Here is a 23,884-nt window from a genome sequence, read left to right on the forward strand (position 1 = left end):
GACAAGAAAAGAGCTACCCACTCCAGGATTCTGGCCTAGAGAATTCCATGGACTGTACAGTCCATGGGGTCGCCAAGAGTCAGACTGAGTGACTTTCACTTTCATACTGATTCCTGGGCCCAGTGAAAAGGTACTTAGCAACACACACACTACAAGCACCATGCAAGGCCACAGGCTGGGTGACCCCTGGCCGGCAGGCTGCGCCCAGGTCCCAGCTGGGTCCGTGCTGAGCTCCCTGCCCTCGCGGTCTATCTTGCCGCACCTGACCACAGCAGTCCCCGGCCTTGGCGCCTCCCCGGGGCTCCCGTCTACCTGCCGGCTCCCGACCACAGACCTGACTTTCAGCCGCAGGCCCCGACGGTTGGGCCCCCACCTCTCAGGCAGTGCCCTGTCCCTCAGGCAGCCCACCTGCCCCTCTCGCCCTGCGGCGGGCTTCTGACTCTGCAGCTTCACAGTCCAGCAGAGAGCCCAGGACGTGGGGAAACTGGCACCCCAGGCAGACCTCGGTGGGAGCGGGGGCGGGGGCTCCCCCAGGACAGACCGTGGGGCACAGAGACCCTCAGCAGGTGCACACGCTCTGCGTCCTGCTCTGTTCCCACGACCGAGCTGTTTTTAACATTTACTTTATCTGCTTGGCTGCACCGGGTCTTCATTGAGACATGCAAGCTCTAGCTGCAGCAGTTGGGCTCTCGTTCCCTGACCCGAGATCGAACCTGGGCCCCTGCACTGGCCACCAGGAGTCTCCCCTGCACAGTGTGATCTTACAACAGGGAAGAACCTTGTGTGTTTGGTCACAAGTTAATCACTAAAAGGATGTGGCTTCAGGATAAAGTCATTACTTCTGCCCCAACAACCTGTCTCTCAATTACTGGCCTGTCGTGCAGTGAGCAGGACAAGCCTGGACTCGGGAACAACCCCAGTCCAGCATCTCTGGGAACCGACCCGGTCTGCAGGTCCGTAACCGCAAGCCGTCATGGCCGCGTGGTGCCAGAGCGGGACCCACAGTGGACCGGCTGGACCAGAGGGCAGGGCAAGCAGGGGCCACAGATGCAGCCTCGTGAAGGCACGGACAGGGAGCCAGCAGACAGAGGCGGGCCCAGAGAAGGGAGCCGCGGTCAAGGAAGAGGGAGCGAGGCCTCTATGCCCACCCCTCCCAGTGGCCAGGCTGCCCAGAAGACCTTCCATGCCCAGGGCTCCTGACAAACAGGGCTTTACTGGGAACAGAGTGGGGCCAGGGCACGCAGGGACTCCATTCCCACCCTGGCTCCCTCTGTTCCCAGGCAGGGGCCTGGGCCTTTGCCAGGATGGTCTTTGAACCGGCTAGGGGTCCCAGACATGGGGGTGCACCCAGGAAGCGCTGATGGCGGGCTCCCGGGCAAGGCCGGGCCCAGGCATTCAGCTGGGTACGCGCGGGTGCAGAGACACTCAGCGCCAAGCCGCAGCTGGGCTCGGGTTCTGGGTGGCCGCAGGCGGGTCCGGGGTCTCCGTCCGATGATACTGACCCCACAAAGTCACCCACTGAGACCAACAGGTAGGGGCCGAGCTCGCGGGGCAGACGTGTGGGAGCCCACATCACCCCTCCCGAAGCTGGGGCAGGGCACCTGGCCGCCCCGCGACGGAGGAGACTGTGGGAGGAGGAGACGGTCCACGGCAGGCTGGCCCGGAGGTCACGGCGGGCGCGGGGTGTCGCCACAGGCAGTGATGCCTGTAGGGAGGTGTCCAAGGGGGCAACAGGGGCAGCGGGCGGCGGCGGGGGAGCGTGGGAAAGCACCAAGGCAGGGTGGCAGGGCCGCAGGTCCTGGGAGCAATGGGCAGCCGAGACCGGGGGACGCAGGGAACCAGGGGGCTCCGTGAGCTGCTCTGCAGCCCTGCTCCTCCGGGGCCCCAGGGCTCAGCTGTGACTCCTCTCCCTCCCCTCAGTGCAGAAAAGGAACACCCGCACCCCTTTCCAAACGAAGGCCCCAGGGCACAGGAGGGCAGCTGCCTTCCTAAGACCACGGCTCGCCACAGGCACAGGCAGGACACAACCCAGGACTTCGGGGCCGGGCCCGCCGGCTCTGCCCGCCCCAGGCCCTTGCGGCATCCTTGAGGAGGCCTTGGAGGGGCACCACCACTCAGCAGGGGCCTCACTGAGGACCCCTGCCTGGGGCAGCAGTACACACAGCCCCGGAGTAGGGAGGGCGACTCGCCACAAGTGCTCCGTGAGAACAGAGGCCGGGGCAGGGGGCCCACAGGCCTCCCGGGAGGGCTGAGACCCCACCTGGAGGGGGAGACGGGGACAGCAGAGGCCACAGCGCACTGGGGGCTGGCCGCCAGCATCTGGGCAGGGCCTTGGCTTGGGGACCCTGACCGCCAAGGGGCAGCGTTACCTGGCTCCGCCCAGCCCCGCAACATAGATGCCCGGCCCTCCCGCCTCCCGCCCCCAACACAGACAACCTCCCCTCCCCGCCTCCTGCCCTGGGGGTGGTCCTCACACGGCTGTCCCTGCCTCCGGCCCTGGGGGTCATCCTCACCTGCCCTCCCCACCTCCTGCCCTGGCGGTGGTCCTCACCTGCCCTCTACACCTCCTCCCTGGGGGTGGTCCTCGCGGCCCCACCGCCTCCTCACCTGGCCTTCAGCACTTCCTGGACCTTCTGCTCTAGCTCCATCCTCCGCTGCCGCTCACGGTCCAGCTCCTGCCGCAGCATCTCCGCGTTCGTTTCCTCTCGCAGCTTCCGGAGCTCCTCCTCTGTGAGGGAGAGCAGCCAGGTAAGCATCACGTGGCCTGTTCCGCCCACACACAGACGTGCCAAGGGAGCGCTCAGACACAGACAGCGGCTGCTGCCCCGCTCCATCCTGGGGGTCACCCCACACCTGCACGAGCGTATCAACCGGGGCTCCTCTTACGGTCCAGGTGAGCTCTCGGTCAACGCACGCTGAGGGTCTCTTTACTTAAATAAACCAATTCAAGACAGACGCACAGAAAGGCCCTTCACCGAACCCTCTCCAGGGGCAGGACCCCCCGAGGAAGGGATGCTGGTGGTGCCTGGTCACCCACAGACACACTGCAGTGCGAGCCGTGCTGGGAGCTCTTGGCCACTGAGCAAAGCCCCTGCGAGGGGCAGAGAGCCTTCCGCTGGCTGCTGACCACCTGAGGCCCGACAGCAGGCAGATGAGAGACGGCAAGAGAACGAGCTGGTGCTCGAGAAAACCCGCACCAAGAAGGAGTGCCTGCATCAGGGACGGACAGACGGACGGACGCACCGAGGGCCAGGGGTCCCGGGAGGCAGCATGGGGGAGGCCGAGGCAGCGAGGCCTCGGGGTGAGTGAGCACAGCCCCACTACGGGGTGGGACCAACGTCGCCACGGAGCGAGCTCGGGAGGAGGCGGGGGTCAGAGGAAGGAGGGGGCCCACAGGCCCGGGAGCAGGGGCAGCGCGATCAGCTGAGGACTCGAAGACGCAGGGCCCCCGGGCCCCCGCAGGAGCGCTGTCCAGGATACAGGGACCCCCAGGCCCCTGCAGGAGCGCCGCCGGGACGCAGGGACCCCCGGGCCCCCGCAGGAGCGCTGTCCAGGATACAGGGACCCCTGGGCCCCCGCAGGAGCGCCGCCGGGACGCAGGGATCCCCGGGCCCCTGCATGAGCGCGTCCAGGATACAGGGACCCCTGGGCCTCCGCAGGAGCACTGTCCAGGACACAAGGGCCCCTGGACCCCTGCAGGAGCGCTGCCAGGACACAGGGTCCCCCAAGCCCCTGCAGAAGCGCTGCTGGGACGCAGGGACCCAGGGCCCCTGCATGAGCGCGTCCAGGATACAGGGACCCCTGGGCCCCCGCAGGAGCACCACCGGGACACAGGGACCCCCGGGCCCCCGCAGGAGCGCCACCAGGATGCAGGGACCCCTGGGCCCCCGCAGGAGCGCCACCGGGACGCAGGGGCCCCGGGCCCCCGCAGGAGCGCTGCCGGGACACAGGGCCCCAGGGGCCCCCGCAGGAGCACTGTCCTGCCCACCCACGCCCTGACTTTGGCCATGACACTCACTCCAGACTTCGGGCCTCTGAACTTTAAGAGAATCAATACGCCGTCTGAAGCCCCCGTTTGTCAAAAGCCGTCATGGTGGCGACAGGGAGTGCACACACGCGTGGGCACACACGCACACGGGCGGATCGCTCGGCACCTGCATGAGCTGGACACCCCACGACAACGCCCAGGCCCAGAGACGGCGGCCCCACAGTGGCCCCTGCGGCTGCCTGGCCTCCACCCGCCACACCCCCCGGTGCGGGGAACACGAGCTAGAGCTCCAGCAGATGCGCCTCCCGTTCCGAGACGGCGGGGTGGAGACAGGTGTGTCCTCGTGGGCTCGGGCGGCTCTAACGAAAAACCACAGAGTGGGCGGCCTAGACAGCGGACGCTTGCTTCTCGCAGCCCTGGAGGCTGAACATCAGGGTCTGGGGCTGGCAGACTCGACTCCTGGGGGGAACCTCCCTTCTGGCCTGCAGACAGCTGCCCTCCTGACAGGGCACTCAGTGAGCTCTGGCGCCTCTTCCTCTGCCAGCAGGGCACTAACTCCGTCCGAGGCCCCACCCTTGTGATCTCAGCTAACCCGAGCCGCCTCCCAGGGGCCCACCTCCCCCCTCCCCCTGGGGCTGAGGGCTTCCACGTACAAACGACAGAGGTGCAAACGCTCGGTCCAGGACAAGGAATGAACCGGGGCTCGCGGCCAGGACAGCGCGCCGCAAGCCGGCCGCCGGGTGCAGCCTTCCCGGGGTGCGCGCCCGCACAAGTGAGGCCCTGACTCCCAACAGCCCTGCAGGGTGTACCTCGGCAGCAGAGGGGGCGACAAGGCCCCCTGACCCTGAGGGTGCTGCCTCCTCCAGGCCCCGCGAGCTCCGGCCGCCAGCCAGGCAGCAGGGGAACCCGGGCATTGGCCCCCAACCCCCACCGGCCGTGTCCACGGGACCTTTTCAACAGCTGCCAAGAAAACACAGAAGCAGCCCCCCGGACAGAGTAACGAGAACTCCGACAACTGTGACAGAAGAACAACACGCCCTGGGCCGGGAGGTGGGCAGATGGCCGAGCCAACAACACGTCAGCCCGGGGTCAGGGCCACGGGAATGCTGGGGGCACCAAGGCTGGTAAACGGGCAGCACTGGGCTCCAGGGCCCAGCTGAGGGTCATCTCAGCGCCGCCTCTGTCCTGAAGTCAGCCCTGTGTGTGGTGAGCGGCGGCTGCGGTCTGGATGGTGGGTCACAGGCCACCCCAACCATGGAGCTGAGCAGCTGCAAGGGAAACTCCACAGGAAAAGCCACGCGTGGACACGTTCCAAAAGGCATTCCTGAGACCTCGGAGTACGACTGACTAGTTCCCCAGAGTCAGGGGTGAGGACTGGAGCCCAGGGGCGGCCAGGACAGCCCTGAGGTCTCAGCAGCGCCGGGGCAGCAGGGCGACCTCTGTTGCCCTCGCTCCTGGTCTAATGAGACCTGGAACCTTCTTTCTGGAAAGGACGGGGCTCCTCTCCTGTCCTGGCCGCCTCATCAGACCCGGGGACACGAGACCCTGAAATTCAGGGCACGGTCGACATGACAGCCCTGGGCCCCCCACCTGGACGGACTGGTAGCGCAGCTGTGTCTGCACGGCGGCCTGCGCCCCAGTCCAGCCCGAGCCACGGGAGACCCTGCCCCTTCAGGGGCGCCCACAGTGGGCAGGAAGGCGAGGCGCCGGCCCACCTCCCACGGGGGGGAGCTCATGACTTGCTAGATTTTGCCAGTAGCCAGGGAAAAACGTCCAGCTTTGCTGAGGGCTGGGACCCATTTGCTGGGTAGAGTCCAGGGGGGCCTCCCTGCCTCTCCTGCTGGGACTGCCCTGCTCTGGGCACACGGGGCTCAGCAGTCCTCAGTGCCCCGCGGGCCCCTCCCACCAAGACTCCTCGAGAAGACCCTCCAGACGAGGGGCCGGGAGGACTCCACGCCCACCACCCAGGGAGATGGCCCGCCCGCTCCTGCTGCCCCCGGCTTCCCCAGAGGCCTCTTCAGGCCCGCTGGGAAGCAGGACGGCCCTTGCACCACACTCCAAGCTCCCCAAGGACCATGGCCTCATGGATGTGCGTACCAGGCTGGCGAGAACCGGGCAGAGAGGACACCAGCGGTGCGGGCGGCCATGGTGGGAACTCACGAACAGCGCCAGGAGTGAGCGGCCAGCCGCCACCCGGGGGGACCACCAGCATCCTGCACACCAGGCATGGGGGCCCCACCCCACCCCCAGGCCTCAGCCACCCCCGCCTCCTACTGGGGACGCTGGGGACCCCGGCTATGAGGACTTGAGGGTGCTCAGATTCCCACCCATGATGGACGTGCCCACAGGGCGCCCGCTGGGAGGTGGCGGGGGCACTCAGGTGACTGGGGGTCCAAAGCCCTGACACGTGATCCACCCAGGAGCCCTAGCCTCCACAGGAACCCCCCACTCTGCCCCACACCAAGCCTGGTTGTGCCAAGAGGCCACTGCCTCATGTATAACTCCATCACCAAACACTCGCTATGCACGTGTCACACACCTGGAGCCTCTGTCAAAGTGGGGACGCTGCCATGACGCAGCACCCGCACCCTGCCTGGAGTGGGCATCCGCTGGTGCCCCAGGCACATGTGAACTGGCTCCAGTCCAGTCGCTCAGTCACGTCCAACTCTGCAACCCCATGGACTGCAGCACACCAGGCCTCCCTGTCCACCACCAACTCCCACAGTTTACTCAAACTCATGTCCATCGAGTCAGCGATGCCATCCAGCCATCTCATCCTCTGTCGTCCCCTTTTCCTCCTGCCCTCAACCTCTCCCAGCATCAGGATCTTTTCCAATGAGTCAGCTCAACTCATCAGGTGGCCAAAATATTGGAGTTTCAGCTTCAGCATCAGTCCTTCCGATGAGCACCCAGGACTGATCTCCTTTAGAATGAACAGGTTTGATTTCCTTGCAGTCCAAGGGACTCTCAAGAGTCTCCTACAACACCACAGTTCAAAAGCATCAAATCTTTGGTGCTCAGCTTTCTTTATGGTCCAAGTCTCATGTCCACACATGACCACTGGAAAAACCATAGCCTTGACTAGATGGACCTTTGTCAGCAGAATGATGTCTCTGCTTTTTAATATGCTGTCTAGATTGGTCAGTTTTTCTCCCAAGGAATAAGCGTCTTTTAATTTCATGGCGGCACTCACCATCTGTAGTGATTTTGGAATAAAAATAAAGTCTGCCACTGTTTCCATTGTTTCCCCATCTATTTGCCAGGAAGTGATGGGACCAGATGCCATGATCTTAGTTTTCTGAATGTTAAGCTTTAAGCCACCTTTTCCACTTTCCTCTTTCACCTTCAACAAGAGGCTCTTTACTTCCTCTTCATTTTCTGCCGTAAGGGTGATGTCATCTGCATATCTGAGGTTATTGATATTTCTCCCAGCAGGCTTGATTCCAGCTTGTGCTTCATCCAGCCCAGCATTTCTCATGATGTACTCTGTATATAAGTTAAATAAGCAGGGTGACAATATACAGTCTTGATGTACTCCTTTCCCAATTTGGAACCAGCCCGTTGTTCCATGTCCAGTTCTAACTGTTGCTTCTTGATCTCAAGAGGCAGGTCAGGCGGTCTGGTATTCCCATCTCTAAGAATTTTCCACAGTTTGTTGTGATCCACACAGTCAAAGCCTTCAGTGTAGTCAGTGAAGCAGAAGTAGATGTTTTCCTGGAATTCTCTTGCTTTTCCTGTGATCCAGCGGATGTTGGCAATTTGATCTCTGGTTCCTCTCCCTTTTCTAGATCCAGCTTGAACCCCAGGGCCCCCAGAAACAACTCCCAGTGGGCCTCCTGCCCGACGCACGCAGGCCTCTTCCGGGAGGACTGGCAGTGGGAGAGCCGCGGCCCTGGCGCCACGTGGAGACAGCCTGCCCTCCTGAGCGCCTAGAGCTCTGCTCAGCCTCCCATGGGACCCACCTCTGAGGCACCCCCTGCCCCGGCCAAGGTGTGAGTACCTGGTCCCACAGGTACTCAGTACAGGCTCACCGGGAGAGGGGCGGGTGAAGCTTCCCGGGAACCCCTCAGACACCTGCCCCTCCCCAGCTCCTGGCCGCCATCTCCTTGCAGGGATAAGAGTGCGTCCCCAGGGGGAGCAGCCTCAGGCTTGGCTCGCGGGGGGGGGCTCCCACAGCCCTGCCAACCACCTTTCAAGGGCAGGCCAGGGAGCTCCACGGGGGAAACAGGTGGGGCCCCACGCCATCGCAGCCTTGCTCCTGGGGCCACGGGCGGGGTGCTGGGTGCTCTCCCATCTGCTCCTCTGGCCCCCAGTACCCACACGCACCCCAGTCGCCTCCATGGACCTCGGTGTTCAAGCTCCGGATACCTCCTCTGCCCGTGGCGCCTTCAGCAGGAAACCACGTTTTCCTCAATGCGCCTGAACTCCCGTCCCCTGCCCCTCGGCTGCGAGAGGTCAAAAGCAGCTAGGGCCCAGCACGCAGGACCGTCAGCCAGGGCACCCGGGCCGACGTGAGCACGTGTGGTCACTCAGCTCCTGTTCCGAGCCCTGGGGGTGCTCTGCGTGTGGCTGCAAGTGTGCAGACATGCTCACGTCCCGAGTCCTGGAGGCCGGGGGCCTCGGGCTGTGACACCTCACCCTGGGCTCCTGACAGAGCCCCCTCGGCCCTCTCTGCCTTCCCACAGCACCACCCCCTCAAGCTGACCCCCATTCCCGGGGGCGTACCCTGCAGAGCCGGAACCGACGGCTCCTCCCTTCTAGGAGCCCTGCCCACCTCTCTCCTCAAAGCCACCACCCCCCCAAGCCAGTGCGGAGACAATGGCCCTGCAGACAGGGACCTCTGGACACAGCCTGGCGAACCTACTCATCCCCGCTGACCGCAAAGCCAGGAGAAGCCTTCCCGCCTTTTCTGGGAGCCTCCTCTCCTGGGGGCACAAAGACGAATGAATATGCCCCATCGACATCCTGATCATTCCTCTCCCTCAAGTCCTTCCTCCGAGCACAGGCCTCCCGCAAGGCTGCGTGACCTCTAAGCCTGGAATGATGATTAGACCCCACGACGGTGGACACTGCGGGCCTGCTGCCTCCCACAACATATTTACATCAACTGCAGCGCAGAACCCTGCTGGCTCCTTGCACAGGACAAAGGCAACGCAAATCCCCAGAAATTTCCTCCTCCTGCACTCAGACGGAGAAGAAACGGGCGGCTGCTCCTCACCAGGCGGGAAGTGCCGGGCTGGTCACTCAGGAGGCGGTCTCCCCTCTCCTGGCCTCCCAACAGGCCCGTGTCCTCGGGGGCTGCTGGCTTCTGTCCCGGGTCTCTCCTTGGGCCCCGGGACACCCTCCAACCCCAGGCCCAGCTCGTGGCTTGTTCCAAGGCAGTCTGGCCTTCTGCCCACAGGCCCCGGACATTCCTGGCTACAGCAATGGGCTCCCCACACGTTCCGGCTCCATCAGTCAGGGGGCCATGAGGATCTCCTGTAGGTGGGGGTGGAGGTTCGACGCCACGTACAGGGTCAGCAGGAGGAGCCCCTCAAAGAGCCCCATGCTGACTTCCTACTGCTGCTGAAAGGAGTCACCACCGACGCCATGGCAGGGTGTATCCTGACAGCTCTGCGGTCAGAGTCTGAAACGGCGCTCAAGGGGCTTGAGGTGAGGCGAGGGCAGGGCTGGCCTCTCTGGAGGCTCCGGGGGAGAACCCATGTCCCAGCCTCTTCCGGCTTCCAGAGGCACCCACATTCCTTGGCTTGTGACCCCCGCCATCGGGGATACCACCCCAACCTCTGACTCCATCATCACGTCTCCTCCTCTTTCTCTGACCCCCCGCCTCCCTCTCCTGAGGACGCTCGTGACGCCCGAGTCCACCTGGATACTCCAGGCCCATATCCCATCACAGACCCTTCACTCAATCACGTCTGCAACGTCCCTTCTGTCACAAAAGGTGACACAGTCACAGGGTCTGGTGATGAGGACGTGGGCACTGGGATTCTGCCCACCAGACTCCACACAGACACAACTCTCTCGGGCCAAGGAGGCCAAGCAGGGCCTGGGAGGAAAAGGACGATCCCCCTCTTTCCATCTGGCCCAGAGAGGGTCTTCCCACTCCCAGGAATCTGGCGATTTTAGAAGGTTCGGGGCTTCTGAGTCAAGTTCCAGGCGGGATCCTGGCTCCTCTGGCCTCCAGCAGACGTCCTTCCCGTCCCCCAGCCGGCCCTGGCCACCTGCCAGGTCAGGAGACGGCACCAGGCCTTGGAGAGGTAAGCAGAGGCCAAAAAGCAAAGACGTGCCCTCCTCTGGAAGGTCATGGCCTCTGGGGGTGCAGGGGCCCCTGTCAGCCCCCTCCTCCCACCTCTGGGTGTGTGTTGCCGTCACCCAGAAACAGGATTTGCCAAACACCCCACTGATGGTGCTTCCGAGCTTGGCCAAACTGTCACGGTGAGAAACACCCACGCAGAGGGCATCCCGGAATCAGCCTGCCATGAGCCTGGGACTCGCACAAGCGTGTCCCGTTGGAGGCCCACCCGCAGGTGGCTCTCATGAGCCTCTCGGCACCTCTGCAGCCATGCAGGTGGGCCAGGACAGGGACCGTCACACCTGCCCCCACACAGTCACAGGTGTGGGGGGGTCCCCTGGAGTAGGAGCCATGGGCAGGCAGGTGGGAAGGCCGCTGCACCAGCCGTCACGGGACTTGCCCGGGTCACGGGGCACGGCTCCCAGCCTGATGCTGCTCTCCTCTCCAAGCCCTGGTGCCGTCTGCTGACCTGGCAGGTGGCCAGGGCCGGCCGGGGGACAGGAAGGACGTCTGCTGGAGGCCAGGGGAGCCAGGATCCCGCCCGGAACATGACTCAGAAACCCCGAACCTTCTAATATCGCGGGGCATGCCCGGGGCAGAGGTTGGCACCATAATTTCCTCACTGCGCCCCGACCCAGCAGGACAGGTGAGCAGAGCCGGCTTCCACCAGGACCAGCTCCCAGGGGCACACAGCCCGCCCCCGCCCACCTCCCACGAGAACAGAGAGAATGTAACAGGGAGGAGGCAGCGGGGAGCAGTGTGAGCCCAGAGGGACCCTCAGACACACAGCTGCTGTGCTGACTTCCGGAAGCGCGGTTTCTGCAGCCAAGATGCCTCCTTGGTGCCACCTGGAGGCCACACAAGCCAGACTCCGCTCCAACAGGAGCCTCGGGCCCTACCAGGGCACCCGACACACCAGCGCTTTCAAAGGGACGAGGCGGACGCGGCTCCCCGAACGCAGGACCACCGCTCCCGCGGCCGGGCGTTTCCTGCTGCACCCGCCCACCAGGACCCAGGCAGCCCGCCCAGGCGGTCCAGCCCCTCCGCCTCCCCAAGATGCGCAGGGACAGCGCCCCCACGGCCCATCTCCAGGGAGACGGCGGGCCAGGGGGCACCTGCATTCATGCCCACCCACGCCCACCCACTTCCCAGCCCCCGGTGAAGACAAGGCGAGAAAGGAAGACGGCTCCGAGACTATTTTTAAACCCGTAAAAGTAGAACTCTCAAGCGAGAGTCCTCTTGGCACACAATTCAACAGGCCCCAGCCACCGCCGAAAATAAAAAATCAAGTGATGATCCTTAAAAAACTGCTTCCCACTGGCCAGGTGTGCAAATGCAGGGACCACCCGCTGCGCTGTTTCTGGGGCGTGGTCAGGTGGCAGGCTGCCCGCCTGGAAGCCCACCCGGGGGTCCCAGGCTCTGCCCTTCACATCCCTCCTCAGTGCTCCTTGAGTTCTCCCAGCCCCTGGCCTCCCAGCCCGGCCCACCCACTCCCCCAGCCTGAAGGCAGCAGAGCCATGCCTTCCCAAAGCGCCAGGTATGGGGTCATGAGCCGGGAGCATGCTTGTGGCAATCCCCCTGTGGCTTCCTGCACCCTCTCCCCTCGGGGAAGCCAGCTCATCACAGGCAAGGCCCTGCTTTCGCGGGGAACTTCCGTCTGCCTCTTCCCCAGCATTCACTGGCTGCTGGACACAGAGGCACCGTCCAGGAAGCGCTGGCATCACGCCGACAGCCAGCAGGCGGCGCGGCTCTAAGCTCTGACACGCCCACGAGACAGGCCGCACACCACTGCCTTTCAGACACGTTTTAGGAAACCGACCGGGGGCCTGGGGTGAAGGAGCAGAGCGTGAACATGTTTCTCATGTAAAATAAGCTGGAACAGGATCCCAGGCCGCGCTTCCACTCTCAACAGCTGATTTTCAGGAACCAGGGGCCGCCTTTCTGCAAGAGGTGGCAAGCTGACCTGACGGCCCCGGTCCAGGCTCCGGGGCTCTGAGCACGGCCAGCACCGACCCAGGGGACGTGTGTGCCCAGCCCCCACCCTGCTCCTCCTGCCAGCCGAGCGAGCCCTCGGGGCCTGGGCGGGGGAGGTGCCCGGCTGGGCACAGGGCCAGCTCGCCTCTGTCCAGCAGGGAGGCAGGAGCGGACATTCGCAGGAGTAAGCAAGAAACAGGCTCTCAGTTCAGAGCCGGCCCTGTGGGTCAGACACAGGCCCTTCAGGGCCCGTTTCGTCTCCTCCCAGGCCCCTGTGACACGCTCGGGCAGTTTCATCTCGTCTTCGTCCGCTGGTTATCCGATCTGTTTCCTCCCTTCCTGGCTGTCTGGGTCACCCATCTGCTGTCTTCCCGAAAGCGCAGAAACCACTCGATAAATGCATCACCACCAAGCTGAACTGTCCGACCCGGCCTCTGGCACGGACAGTTTATCCTCTCAGCTCAACATCGCAGAATAAACAGGAGCGGGGTCGGGCCTTTTTGGTTTGTTGCTCGTTTAGAGCCAGAACCCCAGAGAGACATCTGCAGGGTGGGTGCAGAGGTATCCACCCAATGCCACACCTGACCCCGACCCCGGCCGGCTGTGGGCAGCTGCCCCGCCGGACGCCTCCACCGGCAGACACTGGGCAGGCCTGAGGCCTGCTGCTTTCAATGGTGAGAAAGGGCTTCGTCAGCCTGAATCACCCAGACTGGCGCCCAGAAATTTCCTTCCTTCCAGCCTCGGCATCCAGAGGGGGGCTCTGCAGGCCGCGGGAGGCTGATGGCCACCCTCCTGCCCGCCTCCCCAGCCACCTTCTCCTGGAAGCCCTCCCACGGCGTCAGAGCTGGCCACACAGTCCCACTGCTTGTCGGGGCAGGAAGGGGAGTTCCCGGGAGCATCACGGCTCAGGGGCAAAGGGCCCCCCACTGCTGAAGCCTCCCTCCCCAGGAACGACCACAGTGGTGTGCCGGGGGCTGAGCCGCACACCCCTGGTACCACCCTGCAGCCCATCGAGGTAGGAGCCCACAGGCCTCACGTCCACCCAGGAAGAAGAAACAGCTCGGCAATATGGAACCCACACCCAGCTCAGGGCTGGCAACCCTGAGGTCCCAGAAGCAGCTCCCTCCAAGCTCCAAAATCCGTGCAGGTCACTCTGGGAGGCGCCTGCCCGTGCAGCTGACGATGGAGGAGCACTTCCCTTCCCAGAGCCCGTACCCAGCAGGCGATCGGTAAATGCACGCTCCTGCTCAGAAACCGCGCAGCAGTCTGCGTGTGTCCGTGCCCAAACAGCAGTAACAACTGAAATGCATTTTGGCCGAAATGAAAATGGATGGTGGCTTTTCATTTATTTATGTGCTTCTTTAACAAATTTAGCTTCCTGCTCCTGGTCCTGAGCCAGGACCCACTGCAATCTCCCATTCTTCATCCCTTCGCCATCTCCTCCCAGGAACACTTGTACTCTTCAATATTTAATAACTAAAGAAAGCCGCTGTAAGCCTGGGCTATTTCCTCCTCTCCGAGAAGAATAACAGTCTGCTTTTGGAGAAAAAGTACTACGGGTAATTGAATGGAACTTTAACACAGACCACTCAGGCGCTTTACAGATGGCGGGGGGCCAGGCTCTGGATGGTGGGACGTCCACACCACCCGCCCGCTCGGGGCTGAGTCAGAAGCCAGAAGCCTGGGGCCACCTCCGAGCAAAGCTCCCTGCCACCACCACCCCCTGCAGACCCGGGCGGGGTGGCCCGCCCAGCACACAGATGCAGGCTCAGAGGCCACCAAAACACCTCTGTGGGTCCACAGGGCGCCGACATCCTTCCTTCCACACTGTGCTCCCCTGGCTACCGGGATGAAGAGACAGGAGGCAGGGACAGGCTCTGTGCAGACTCCAACTCTGACCAGGTTTCCCTGCAACACCTCCTTCCGAGCACGGAGCTCCGATCGGAGCCTCGGGTTAGATGCTCAGGGTAGAGGAAGACGCACAGCCACACTCTCCAGACTTCCTGCTAAGAACCACCTGTAGCCACAGAACAGGCTGCAGGGGTGCAGTTACCACCTGTAGCCACGGAACAGGCTGCAGGGAGCAGGCGGGTTGCCCACACCACAGCCACAGGGCCAACCCACGTGGGACCGGAAGAGCTCTGAGAACCAGTCGGAGAGGCCTCCACGGTGTGACGCAGCGTGGGGAAAGCATGCCAACGTGGATATGAAGGGCTGGAGAACCACTCGGAGAGGCCTCCACAGTGTGACGCAGCATGGGGAAAGCATGCCAACATAGATCTGAAGGGCTGGTTTGCTGTTGTTTGATCGCCAAGCCACGTCCAGCTCTTTGTGACCCCGTGGACTGCAGCCTGTCACCCTCCTCTGTCCATGGGATTCTCCGGGCAAGAACACTGGAGTGGGTTGCCACTTCCTTCTGCAGGGGATCTTCCTGACCCAGGGATCGAATGTGTGTCTGCTGCTTGGCAGGCAGACTGTTTACCACCGAGCCATCCGGGAAGCCCATCTGAGGTGCACAGATACGGATTTATTTGCTTCTGTAGAAACCGATGGAAGGACGAGCTGTGCGGTTACAGACGACTGGTTATCTTCATGGGAAGAGGGACTGAGGGACCCTGGAGAGACGGCTGACGTCTCTGACTATTCCCTGACTCTGGAAACATGGAAAGAGTTCAGACCACCGCAACACTGCATCTAATTCTAGAATGAACACGGCAGTGTGCGTGGCGGGACAAAATGACATCCCAGACCCCCAGGTCAGATGTGCTGAGGACGCTCTGACCTCAGCCTCATCCTGAGGAAACACCAGACAAACCCAGCCCATGGCGGGGCCATCTGAGAACCAGGGAGGCGGAAGCACGGTGACTAAGACTCGTGGCCGTGTTTATAAGTCCCCGATCTCGTGAGGACACCAAACCCCCCTGCAAAAGCCCAAGATGCTCTAAGCAGAGAATCAGCTTGTTGCTTTGAAAGCTGGAATGTGAAAGGGAAAATTCAGCACGCCTCCTGCCTTTCTATACAAACTACGTTTCCGGGCAACCAAGGAGTTAAGTTTTCAGAAATACATTGATTAACAAATGGAGAAAGAAATGTCGGAAGTCGAAAATTACCATCTACAACCTCTAATGAGAAGATGGACGGAAGCCTTCAAGACAACCAGGTCATGATACACAAGAGAAACGGCCTCAAGGAAGCACACCCACCCACCACACCCTGTCCACCCCCACCGAGGAGGGGGCCTTCTGCAAGATCAGCCCACCCCCACTGAGGGACAGAGGACACGCTGGCTCGCGTGCTGGGACTGTGGGGATGCCCTAAGCAAGGTCCAGGGTGGGCAAGATGCACCTACCAACCACAATTAACAGATCCTGCTTGTGATTTCGGAGAACTGCCCTAAAAACGACCAGACAACTGGGGAAGTTTGAGCGAAAGTTGGATATCTGATGCTATTCAAGAAAAACTTGATTTTTCAGTTGTGATGCAAGGCTGTGCTTAGTCGCTCAGTAGTGTCTGACTCTTTGCAACCCCATGGACAGTGGGGAACCCACGAGGTTCCTCTGTCCATGGAGATTCTACAGGCAGGACACCGAAGTGGGTTGCCATGCCCTCCCCCAGGGGATCTTCCTGACCCAGAGGTCAAACCCAGGTCTCCCGCACTGTAGGTGGATTCTTTACTGTCTGAGCCACCAGGGAAGCCCTAACTCATTTTTAAAACATAATCAGGGTTTTCCCTGGCAGTCCAGTTAGGATTGCACACTTCCATTCAAGGGGCGCGGGTTCGATCCCTGGATGGAAACTGAGATCCGGCATGCCTTGCCCCGCAACTACTGAGCCCCCGGGCTCCAGAGTCTGTGCTCCAAAGAGAGACGCCATTGCAGCAAGATCCCCACGCACCGCGACCAGAGAGAGGCCCCGCTCGCCACCACTCGAGAAAGCCCACACACGGCAACCAAGGCCCAGTGCAGCCAAGGAAACGATTATTTTTAAAAACGCCCGTCATCATTACCCCAGGCCGTCAAAGTGGAGCTCTGCACTTCTACGACACGAGCTACCCGGCGTTTCACTCTGCTGATAGAACACTCGGGGCAGAGCACAAGGGCCGGCCCGAGCAACACCGATCCGGACCCAGGCAGCCTCCTCTCTTCTCCGCTCTTCAGCCCCGCATGGGCCTCCCTGGGGGTTACAGCCGTCCCGGCCCCCCACCTCTCTGACGGATGCTTTCTCCTCACCCACCCTGCCTGGTAACCCCTTCTCCTGGAGGCCTCCCGCCGCCCCTACCCCAGCAGGCGGCCCACCTCCCAGGCGGATGCTCACAGACCCTTCCCTGCCTGGGGGGCACCTGGTTCTGTTGGTTCCTCCGCTGGACGCATGAGAGGCAACTGCGCAAAGCGTCGCCCACGGGTACTCCCCACCTGGAGCCGCCCAGCACGGCCACCACACGGCAGGCCCGCTCCGCTCTGGAGAGACGGCCTGGCTGCCCCTCCGTTCGTGCGGCTGCACTGGGGGAGCTCAGCACAGACCGAGGTCACAGGGAGAAGACTGCACGAGGCAGGCTGCTCTCGGTCTGCAGCGCCCGCGGACCGCGCCTGCCCCGTCTCCCCAGCCACAACCTCAGACTCCCACGGAGACCGAGTGCTCAGTCTTGGGGCTCAGACCCTGCGGGCGGGCGAGCGCTGGCCGGCAGGGTGCAGGCAGGCGCACATGGAGTCCAGGCCCTGTACACACGTGTGTGCCAAGGAGGCACTGACCAGGAAGAGGGGCCTGGGGGAAGCCGGGCGGCACCTGGGTGGCAGACAGTGCACGGAGAGGCAGTGAGGGCCACGCGGCCCACCTCCCAGGAGGAGAAGGCGGGCCCGGCCCCCAGCCTTCCCACCAGGGCGTGTGCCGGCCAGGGGTCCCACACGCTGCACGGGTGACTCGGGCTGCGGAGTCGGGGTGCCCACAGCTGGAGCTCAGACCACGCTGAGCACACACACGAGGGAGACGCCGAACAACGGGGAGAGGGCGCGTGGGGACAGAGGGCGAGGGCACCGCGTGCCTGGTCCCACCCATCAGAGGGGGACCCCGGCTGGGCAGGACCGGCATCGAGGCGCCTTGCCCTGCACCCTCCCTCCGCCTGGGGCCCAGGCGGCTCCGCCTGTGACTTGGACGTGCCTGGCTCTGGGCACATGGGGCAAAGCTAATTCCCTCTCCCTCTGTGGTTCTCCCCCTAAACGCATCAGCCCCATGCTGGGGTCAGCTGTGAGAACAGCCTGCCACACACGTGGGCTTCAGGGTGCGTCTGCCTGGATTGACTCCCTTACTAGTCGGAGGACCTAACCCACCAGGAGGGCCACCGTTCTCGGCTCTGGAGCCTCTGTTTCCTCGTCTGTAAAGGAGGAGGACAGAGGGGTGGAGAGGGGAGCCACAGAGGACAGGAAATTTCAGATCACCCCCAAAACCTCTGATGGATTCTGATTAACCACAGCAGCGCGCCAGACTCTGAAATGATGAGAATTTCTGGGGACATTTTACTCCTTCCCCTCGTCTGTCCTAGAAAGTAAAGACTTCGCAGCCACGCAGACAGGATTCAGACTCAGGAGGCGAGGGCCGTGTGGGGACGTCCACGCGGGGCCACGCCTGTCCCCACCACTAGCCTGGCAGCACCCACTGTGACCCCTGTGTGACCCGGCTGTACTCCTGCAAGACTGTGCCCTCTGCCCGCTGCCCCCACCCCCCCACCGCCCTACAGGTACTCACGTAAGAAGTGTTTCTCCAATAAGGCGATTTCCAGGTGACCTTTGATCTCATTTAAGCGATCAAACTCTGTCCGGTTGAAGTCCTGGACTCCTGCAGCCATGATGAGGGTCCCTGGACCAGCCTAGAAGGAGAACCCCAAGAAAGAGCTCAGAGCTGCCTGGAAGCACCCTGGTCCACATCACCTGGTTCTCTCACCACCTGGCCCCTCGGGGTACCCCGAGGCCCCGCGGTCTGGAAAGGCCGCTTCCCAGAGCGCCCCCGGCCTAGGAAGGCACCGGCCCTGCGTCAGACCCTGCATCAGTTCACCTCGGTTTCACCTGCCGGGGAAGGGACATCTCGGGCAAAGCAGACAGCCTCGGAGCCCCGGCGAGGCCAACGTCCAGAAACGACAAACTAAAGCCGCAGTGTGCCGCGCGCCTCCGGACGGGTCACAGCACAGCTGTCAGAGCAGAGGGAAGGGACGCACGGAAGCCTGCCCCGGCCTGCGCGCTGACCTCCTAGGAGGGCGGCCCAGCCACGGGGCTGGGTGTCCTCCGCCTGGGGGGCCGGCTGGCGCCCGGGGAGCCGCAGCAACAGGACTCCGCGGAGGGCGCCTCCGCATGCCAGGTTCCAAGGGGAGCGAACTCCAAACAGGGCCCTGTCCTGGCCCACAGCGGCTCATTAAAGCCACCCCCCGCTGTCCTGCCAGACTCAGGGCAGGCTCCGGTTACAGGCTGCCGCTGTCCGCTGGCGAGGGGCGCATCTATTGGTGTGGCCAGGCCTGCCCGGGGCGTCCTGGAAACTCCCCTGGTCACCCCACAACTGCACCCTGCCACGCAACAGGGCCATCTGACTCCGGGTCCCTCCCAAAACGGGGTAAAGCAGGAAGGGGACACCCAGCCCAGACATGGTCCGTGACCGACTCCCGCACACGTCGTCTCGTCTGGGGCCACAGCCCAGGAGGGAGAAGCGGACACTAAGACTCTGGCCCGGGGCTGCCCTGTCCTGGCCCCTGACCTCCTGGACTGTGAGCTGCTCTGGCTACCGCAGCACAAGCTCCCAGATGGCAGGGACCAGGCTGGCTTCATCTGCCCAACCCCTGGGCCTGGCAGGGGCGGGCACAGGAGAGCTAGGCAGCAGGTGAGAGGCAGGGCCCCCCCGCGCCCTGCTCGCCCACTCGCCTCGCAGACAACGGTGCCCCTCCCCTGCCCATCCCCGGCCTCAGTGAACAAGGTGGAGGCCCCAGGGCGGAGGGCAGAGGCCGGCCTGGGAAGGTGGCCCTACACGGATCTGGATGCCGGGCTCACCACATCAGAAACATCCCCACCGAGGCGGGCAGAGCGGCCCCAGCGCGTGAGCCTGCGTCCTCAGAGGGCTGAAAAGCGGGTCGGTCTCCAAGCAGCTGGAACTAAGCCCGTTTGGAACTTGTCCCGGAGCTTTCAGATCCCTTCAGGGCCCCCGGGTCTGAGGGAGGCTGGGATCACACGGCTGTGGCCAGCTCAGAGCTGAGGGCCCTCAGGGGACAGCAGAGGTCACGGGGCGCACCCGCGGGAGGCGCTGGTCACGTCCACCAGGACGACACATGACCTGCCCGCACGGCAGTGGTGGCACAGGCCACGTGGGCACGAGGCTCGCGGGAGTGACCCAGGGTCCCAGGGGCAGAGGGAACAAGAAGGACAGCGTGACCCGCTGTGGGATGCTGGCCCGTCCCCGCCAGGGAGAGAGAGAAAGAGAGAGGGAGCCCCTTGGGACTGGGGAGGTAGCCTGGAGAGTCATTTGTACTCACAGCCCTGGGCTTGCCCCGCCCTGGGTCCTCACCGGCCGGCTGGTCCCACCCCCACAGGAGGCGCCCCTTTCCCAGGACAGGCCTGTGACCCCCACGGCGTCCCACCCGGTAGATGCTGCCAGCCTACCAGGAGACACAGCAAGTGAGGCCCCAGCCCATCCCTGACCCGGGGGCGGGGGAACAGAGGCCATGCCCAGACAGGGCACTGCCCTCCGGGCTCTGCAGCTCCAGCCCGCCTGATCCTGATCGGATGCTGGCTCTTAGGAGGCAGTGCTGATGAATTATTCATTGCCGCCAGGAGCAGGCGAGCCCGTCCCTGTTCTGTTACGAAGCATTAATAATACACGGGGCCAGGCAGGCGGGCGCTCACAGCCACTCCTGCAAGGAAAGCCTACCCAGGTGCTCAGGGAGGAACCGCCAGGCCACCAGCCGTGGGGTCCACGGGGGCGGGGTTGTCCACAGCTGGTGGGGCAGGGGGGCTCCGGGCTCCTTCGCTGACGATGGGGAGATGCAGGCAGCTGTCCCCACAGCGGGGAGCCAGCTGTCACCCCTGGCCGGGAGGGGACAGGGGGAACATGCCCCACCAGTTGCCTGCCCGCTGACCAAACAGAAGCTTCCAGAAGTCAGCAGGGCCTGCTCACACCAGAGCCGCTGAGCCCCACTGAGGAGATCTGCTAGCCACGGAAAGGGCATCCACGGCTAGCCCACAGGGGCCACTGTCCCCAGCTGGGTTCCCGAGGCCCAGCCTGGGCTCGGCCAGGTGCCAGGGCGGTGACACGCACCCTGGGATGGCCAGGTGCCCAAAGGTGCTGCTCTCGGGCTGGCCAACGGCTTTCAGACAGCGCCCTGCGACCCTCTGCGTCAGACTCCTGGGGGTCAGGCTGGGGCCCCGGCATCACTTCTGCATGAAAAGTTTGCCAATCATCCAAAAAACCAAGGAAGGAAAAGAAATCCTGCTGCCGGACAAACTACCCTCAATCTGATCATGGGCCCCAACCAGGGAGGTTGGGGGTGGTGGGGAGAGATGCGGAGCAGCCCCGTCTGTGTCTGACCGGCCGGGAAGGTCATGGTCCACCCACCCAAGGCCACGCTGGGCTTGGCACCTGAGGATGGGGACAGTGCCGGCGTCCCACAAGGGGCCCCGAGACCTGGGCTGTGCGGCCGGGGTTGGGGGACACTCGGTACTCACGGGGTCCCTGAGCTCCTCGCTGTCCCGGGGCGAGGTCCGAGGGATCTTCAGGGGAATCTCGTCTCCACATTCGGTGTCCGAGGCGTTCGGAGACTCGGCTAGATCGAGGAAGTCATCTCTCTTGTGACCTCTGAACCTGATTTTGTCCAGCTTCCTTAGCATGTTCAGCACTGAGCCCCTCTGCTTCACCTTAGCATGACGCTCGGGGTCCCTGCAGGACGGCAAGGGGGGCAAGGCCACACGGTCAGCCACCGGCCGGCCGCCGGCCGCCACACCACCCCTACAGACAGCTCCAGGCCCCAGCCCAGGGCTGCCACCCGGCCCTGCCCTCAGGGAGCAGCCAGGCCCGCTACTCAGGGACCCACAGACGTCCCCCCTGCCCGCGAGCCTGGGGCCTCGGTCACCCCCACCCAGCTGGGCCGGTCACTGAGCTCGGGCCCCTGTCACTGAGCCCTCTGCACCCCACAGGGGAGAAGGGAGCCCTGTCCCCCAGTGGGACCCCCAGCACCAAGAGGAGGCAGCCTGGAGCTGCAGGGGAGCCTCTGACCCCACGGGGGTAGGGGGCACTGCGGGAAGAAGGGCAGAGGGCTGACCCTCCCGAGCTCCCACAACCTGTCAGGAAGCGCAGCCACGCGCACGCCCGGGACAGCCACTAGAATGCAGGGGCTCTGGGTGTCAGAGTCCCTCTGACCCCTGACCCTCGCTCCCAGGCACACAGCCAGGCTGCCCCATCGGCCCAAAACCCCTTCCAGCCTGCCTGGGTGCCCTGACTCAACTCAGGACCAGCTCAGCCTCACTGGGTCCCAGAGGTCTTCCTGGCACAGCCCCCAGGCTGCAGTCACAGAAGCCACCCCCCCGCCCCGCCCCACCAGACTGGAGCGAGGGCAGCAAAGGCCAGGTGGGGGATCACGCTGGGCAGGGGGGGGGCGATGTGTGCTGACACGGAGGAAATGTGTATGTCAAGCGCGCATGCACACCAGGGACGCCTGTGCAGTGGGGTGCCCGCTCCCCACATCTCTGACCCAACCCCAGGAAAGCCCAGGGGTGGGGTGTGGGCAGCCCTTCTGCACGTCCAGGCAACCTCACGCTGAAGCCCACGGCCCCAGCCCCCATCACACAGCTCCCTGGCCCCCAAGGTCTGCAAGAGGCCCCGGTTCCCCACGGGGCAGGGGCTCTGAACGCGCCCAGGCTCAAGTCCTCCACTTCCCACCGTTCTGAGCCCCAGATTCCACCTCTGAAACAGAAATGAACACCGGTGGGAGTGAGCACCAATCCGGCCAGAGGATCCCAAGAACTCGAGATGATGCTGGGTGTCAACACTCAGCCTGGACCCGATAAACAGCTCGGCAATTTCCTGCAGGGCGGGATCCACCCCAAACCGCCCCACTGGGAACAGTCCACGCGGAACCACAGCAGCAGGGAGAAGCGTTTCCTGTTTTGGGCGGTGTGGGCTTGGAGCCGTTAGACCTCAGTAAAGCACCGCCCAGGGTGCCTGGCTGCAGCCCTGCACGCCTGCCCCACCCTCCAAGGACCGCCGCCGTCCCCGACATCATCACTCGAAATGACAAAGCCTGCGAGCAGTGGGCGCCCGTGAGAGCCGGGTCAGGACGAGCCACGGCCAGCTCTGGTCTTCACGGACAGCTGAGGCCATGCCCGTCGGGGACAGGGCTGGAGGTGCTCCTGGGACAGGGGCTTCTCGGGCTCTGCAACCCTGAGCTGGCCCGTGTGGCCCGATCCGGCAGGATGGGGGCAGGGGTCCAGTCATCCGGAAAGCTATCCCATGAAGGAGCTGTGAACTCCAGAACTAAAAGGTTAAGTAAACTTAAAAAATAGAGAGAGAGAGAGACTTAAGTTCCTAAAGAGAGGGGGTGATGGTCTACATTAAGAAACGGGGGGAAAAAAATATCAAAGTTTAAAATAAAAAAAACTCAGTCAACCAGACAGAAGTAAACTGACGTTTGTTTAAAAAACTCAGTGAAACAGGAGACACGTGGAGCAGAGCGGGTACGTGTGAACTCGCATCTCTGTTGTGAGACAACTTGCACGAATCAGTAAAGACTGGAGGACCCTGGTACACAGACATGCAAACCATCCCCCCCTCCATGCCAAGCAGAGGAGGAATCTCAGCAACAGGGGTCACCCAGTCGTCGTGCAGAAACCTCTAACTTCACCAGGAAGGAAACAGAGCCAGCGATGTGGCCGAGGCCACAGGAAGCAGGGACTCCAACGCCCTGGGAACCACCGGGTCCCCGTCTGGAGACGCGTCCCGGACAGATCCGGCACAGGGAGCGTGTTTGCGCTGTACCGCGGCCGGCCGGGAGCGCTGGGTGCCAAGTGGGGCGCACGGATGTCCCCGGGAGCCTCAGAGTGGTGACCAACGCTGCTGCCCAAGGTCACCGTCATGGACAACAGGCGTCTGCACCCCCACAAATGACACAGGACCCTGGGTGGAGCTCCTGAGAAGCTGCAAAACTGTTCTCCACATGCCCTTTCCGGTTGCTTTTCTAACTTGAAAATTAAAAGCAAACAGGGATGGGAAGCGCCACCAGGTAAAACCTCCTTTCTTCCATTTTCAAAAAGACCCAGAGGGACCCCTCCTCGCCCAGCACCAGAGCAGGCAGACGGCGGCAGGGGGGTCCCCACAGCCAAGCCTCCCTCCTCGCCGGTCGTCAGCAGTCCTGGGACTCCCCGCCCCGCAGGCTGGGCCACCTTCCCTCCTGACTCAGCAAGCAAATGAGGAGGCCACCCCGGGAGGGGGACAGAGCACCGAGGGTCCGCCCTGCCACCATCAGGATGCCACTCACAGGTGCCCAGCCTGCACGCCCCCCACCCCACCCAGCGGGGCCCCCCCTTGCAGCGCCAGCTCACCCTAACCTGCTCACATCCGCCCTTGGGGAGGGCAGGGGTCCCCACCACCCTGCCTCCAGGCCCCTGGGC

At 63.4% G+C, this 23,884-nt stretch overlaps 1 protein-coding gene across 4 annotated transcripts in view; it reads right to left on the minus strand.

Annotated features, from left to right (window-relative positions):
- The window catches only part of GRAMD4 (GRAM domain containing 4), a 66,233-nt gene that overhangs the window by 14,731 nt on the left and 27,618 nt on the right, over positions 1-23,884 (minus strand). For all 4 annotated transcript variants that reach the window (XM_027540481.1, XM_027540484.1, XM_027540483.1 and 1 more), the window contains exons 2-4: positions 20,948-21,158; positions 17,994-18,114; positions 2,608-2,728 (exon numbers count right to left, since the gene is read on the minus strand). In XM_027540481.1, coding sequence (XP_027396282.1) covers positions 2,608-2,728; positions 17,994-18,114; positions 20,948-21,158 — 453 coding nt within the window. The remainder of the gene's footprint in view (positions 1-2,607; positions 2,729-17,993; positions 18,115-20,947; positions 21,159-23,884) is intronic.

Source organism: Bos indicus x Bos taurus, chromosome 5, assembly GCF_003369695.1.
Source record: "Bos indicus x Bos taurus breed Angus x Brahman F1 hybrid chromosome 5, Bos_hybrid_MaternalHap_v2.0, whole genome shotgun sequence".
Lineage (NCBI taxonomy): Eukaryota > Metazoa > Chordata > Mammalia > Artiodactyla > Bovidae > Bos > Bos indicus x Bos taurus.